The 4,174-nt window shown below is 40.7% G+C and overlaps 1 protein-coding gene across 2 annotated transcripts in view; it reads left to right on the forward strand.

Annotated features, from left to right (window-relative positions):
• Positions 1 to 4,174, forward strand: part of LOC116988057 (protein outspread-like) — a 298,795-nt gene that overhangs the window by 133,678 nt on the left and 160,943 nt on the right. For both annotated transcript variants that reach the window (XM_033044495.1, XM_033044494.1), the window contains exon 7: positions 1,833 to 2,295. In XM_033044495.1, coding sequence (XP_032900386.1) covers positions 1,833 to 2,295 — 463 coding nt within the window. The remainder of the gene's footprint in view (positions 1 to 1,832; positions 2,296 to 4,174) is intronic.

Genomic DNA, 4,174 nt, shown 5'->3' on the forward strand with positions numbered 1-4,174 from the left:
AGACAACGCTCCTCCGCTGTCCCTGGCCCCCCCACCTTCGCGATGTGTTTTTGTGTGTGTGTGTGCGGTCGGTAGGAATGGTCCTGTAGGATCTTTGGTCAGTAGATGCAGCTCACGCTTCGGTCGAGGCTTTCCAGGCGAGTGACCAAAACCTCTGGTGACTCATGGAAACCTTGGACGGGGCACAAGGTCACCAGAGGTTTCCGTTCAGGTTTCCTAAGTGAGACTGGGGCTTAAGGGTTGCAATGAAGAGAAGCTTTAGGCGGAGTCAGCTAGTGACGGTTCAATGAGAGGGAAGCACCAGCAGGCAAAAACTGAGCCAGAATTAGAGATGGATGACATAACTGACCGAACTGGCTATTTCTAATACAAGCAGAGAAATTGATTGAAATCTAGAGGGTTGTAACATGCCCAGATAGGGTGTTTTTGTGTTGTTGTTGTTTTTCTAGTATTATTGGGCCACATAAATAGTGTGAGGGGCTACAGATAGATCAGAGTCATTCTCGGTTTCCACTACCTTCAACACCTCTCCCCTCCCATTTTCAACATTCCAAAGGTATGGCTCTGTCCACTACTCCCTGCTTCACTCTTTATCTCCACTAACCACTCTTCTTCTCACTGCTCCAATTGCATCTGCAGGGGGATTTAGCCCCTGTTCTCTTCCCTCCATCCAGGAATCCAAACTGTTATTTCAGAAGAAGCAGCAAATCACAGGGTCTTTTTTGCAATCTAATGTATGTTATTCAGTGGATTGGAGAAACAAAATACAGATTGAGATGGTTTTGCACAGCCATTATGTTCAGTTCTCAGGACAACCCTGAGCTCTATGCTTGCTTCGAAAGGGAGAACACTAATATGCCTTCTCAAGCCCCCATACCTTCTGATGGCATTGGAATTAATGGCATTAATCTCAATCGCTTAGGCCAACGTCAGAAGATCCTTCATGAGGGTGAACCCTTGGAAACTGTCCGACCCTGATGGTGTACCTGCCTGCATTCTTATAACCTGAGCGGACCAACTGGCTGGAGTTTTTGTGGATAACTTTAATTTCTAATCACCAAGAATAACCTAGAATTTCTGAAGGTACAGTAGAGAACATATTGACTGATTGCATCATAGCCTGGTTTGGTAACTCGCATGCCCAGAACTGAAGCAGATTACAAAAAGTGGTGGATACCGCCCAGTCCATCATGGGAACTGATCTCCCCACCATCCAAGAGACATACAAGTGACACTGCCTCAAAAAGGCAACCAGCATCATCAAAGACCAACAACATGCTGCCTGCGCTTTCATTCCATTCCTCCTGCTGGGAAGAAGGTATAGGAGTCTGAAAACCATGACCACCAGGATCAAGAATAGCTTATTGTCAACAACCAATCGGTTCTTAAACTGGACAATACTAACCTCAATTTTGAACTGCAGACTGTCTTTGGTTGCACTGTATGTTTAAGATGAATGAAACGAGGAACTGCAGATGCTAAAATGTTGATTGCTCAAATTTTCTACATTACTGTTCAAAATGTGTTGATTTAATGCATAAATATTGCCATTGTCTAACAACATGATATATTTATCATTACATCTTCATAAAAAAAACAACATTACAATATGAATATGAGAAATAGCTAATAAAAGTTATTAACTGCTCTGCATCATTATAACATTAAACATTTTTGATGTTTGTATGAAATATTATAAGATACTTTTAGATTATCACAGCTGTAAATTATCCAGATTTTCAATAGACATGTTATTCATATAATTGTGAATTACCCTTTTGTGCTATCCAAAAACTTTGTATTTCAGGGAAAATTTCTTTTTTTTTAAACAGGTGATGTCCATCCCCTTGATGTTATGTCTGATCATAGTTCTGTTAACGGTGATGAAATGGATAGAGGAATAATACCACCTCTTAACCAGCAGAGGCAAGAGATGCGTGTCCTTTCACCTTCCAGTAGTTCTTCCAGCAGGCATGGTATGGAACCAGGTGGAATTCCTCGTTGCCCATCACCAGTATATAGTGATCCTTTTCCATCTGCAAGTAGCATGCTATCCAATGGATCTCATATCAGTGGGTCAATGAGTTCCCTGGATTCAGAAGCAAGTGGAAGCACAGTAACAAGCACGGACAGCCATCCTACTGAAGCTATGGCCAACAGATCTGAACTTCCAAGAGCTGGACGAACAATCAGTAAAGAGATCTACGAGGCTGAAGATAGAAAAGTGGGAAAACGAACACGAATAAGAAGTCCAGAGAGAAGGGATACAGAACAAGTAATTGGACGTGAAACGAGGTACTGATTTATTTATTTTTTGTTCATTTGATGTATTTACTGAGTAATTTTGTACACTAATTGTAAAGGTACTAGCTAAGTGAGTTTATATAGATAAATTTGAGTTTGTATAAAAAAGATTAAATAATTTTTTACAGGTACAAAATGTTCATATGAATTAAGTTTAAATATACAAACTATTTGATGGATACTTGTTTGCAGACATTACAGACTCGATTAATTCAAGACGATTCCTTCAAATAAAATCTCGCCCACTCTCTTTACCCATGTATGCGCATGCCAAATACATGCAATCTTATTTTAATTAAAATCCACTAAAACAAATGACAGTTTGTAAGCATTCGAATTTTTTTATTTTTTTTTGTGGCAGTTTTTCCTTCAAGAAAGGTGCTGTTGTTATCGTTAATTTAAATTTAAATTACAATTTTATAAAAGGTCTATAATACTTGCTTTGCCAGATTTTTTTCAGACGCTACACTTTAAAAAAATTCTTCATAACTTCCTTTGTAAAAATGTGCTCAATATTGCCTGTTCCATTCTTGGCTTTGTAGAAGTTGAATCTGAAATTGCTATTTTATCTGCAATAGGGTATTTAAAGACATTACATCAGTCCTCCCAGTGGTCTACTGGTAAATGCAATGCAAGTCGTGGTTATGAGTCACTTAGTCATATGCTCTATCTTTATTTTGTGTTTAAATTAGCTTATCTCTGCCAAGGCAAGGTTTGGGTATACTTGATCTGAGTGCTTGCAAATGAAGGAAGATTAAAATCGACTACTTTATGTTTGTGAGATAAAGATCACCTTTTGGTAATTTAGTATTATAAACTTGTTTTTAAGGTAAACATCAGACATTTAAAGCGATCAAGACTGAGTAATTATTATCAATCAATTTTATTTGTATAGCACATTTAAAAACAACTCACATTGACCAAAGTGCTGTACATCAGTGCAGCTACTAATGTACTATATACAATGGTACACAGACTTAACAATACATACATAAATTGTTTACAGCGCCACCTCAAGAGGGCCTCAAAAACGCTAGGGAGTAGAAATAGGTTTTGAGCCTCGACTTAAAGGAGTCGATGGAGGGGGCAGTTCTGATGTGGAGAGGGATGCTGTTCTACAGTCTAGGTGCTGCAACCGCAAAAGCACGGTCACCCCTGAGCTTAGACCTAAACCGCGGGATAGTCAGTAGCCCCAAGTCGGCTGACCTGAGGGACCTGGAGGTAGAATGGTGGGTTAGAAGATTTTTGATGGGGGGGGGGGGGCAAGCCTGTTAAGGGCTTTGTATACGAATAAGAGGAGCTTGAAGTTGATTCTGTAACGTACTGGGAGCCAGTGAGAGAGGCCATATTCGGGGTGATGTGGTCCCTTTTACGGGTACCCGTCAGAAGTCTCGCTGCGGCGTTTTGAACCAATTGCAGGTGGGGCAGGGATGATTGGCTGATGCCAGTAGTCAAGGCGGGAGGAGATGAATGCATGGATAATTTTTTCAAGGTCGTCGAATTGGAGGAATGGTTTGATTTTAGCTATGGTACGAAGCTGGAAAAAACTAGCTTTTAACACAGAGTTGACTTGCTTGTCAAACTATAATGCAGAGTCAAGTATCAAGGTTTTGACGTGCGGTTTGACTAAGGAGGTTAGGCTTCCAAGGCTGCCTGTTATCGTTTTGATGGAGTCGGAGGGGGCAAGTAGGTTGACCTCTACTTTAGTTGGAGGAAGTTTTGTGCCATCCAACATTTTTTGTCCTCGAGGCAGTGCATGAGGCTGATTAAATTTGACCGGTTGTTGAGTTTCAGGGGGAGATAGAGCTGTGTGTCATCTGCATAACAGTGGAAAGAAACGCCGTGCCTTTGAATGACTTGGCCGAGGGGG

The sequence above is a fragment of the Amblyraja radiata genome, chromosome 26 (assembly GCF_010909765.2).
Source record: "Amblyraja radiata isolate CabotCenter1 chromosome 26, sAmbRad1.1.pri, whole genome shotgun sequence".
Classification (NCBI taxonomy): Eukaryota; Metazoa; Chordata; class Chondrichthyes; order Rajiformes; family Rajidae; genus Amblyraja; species Amblyraja radiata.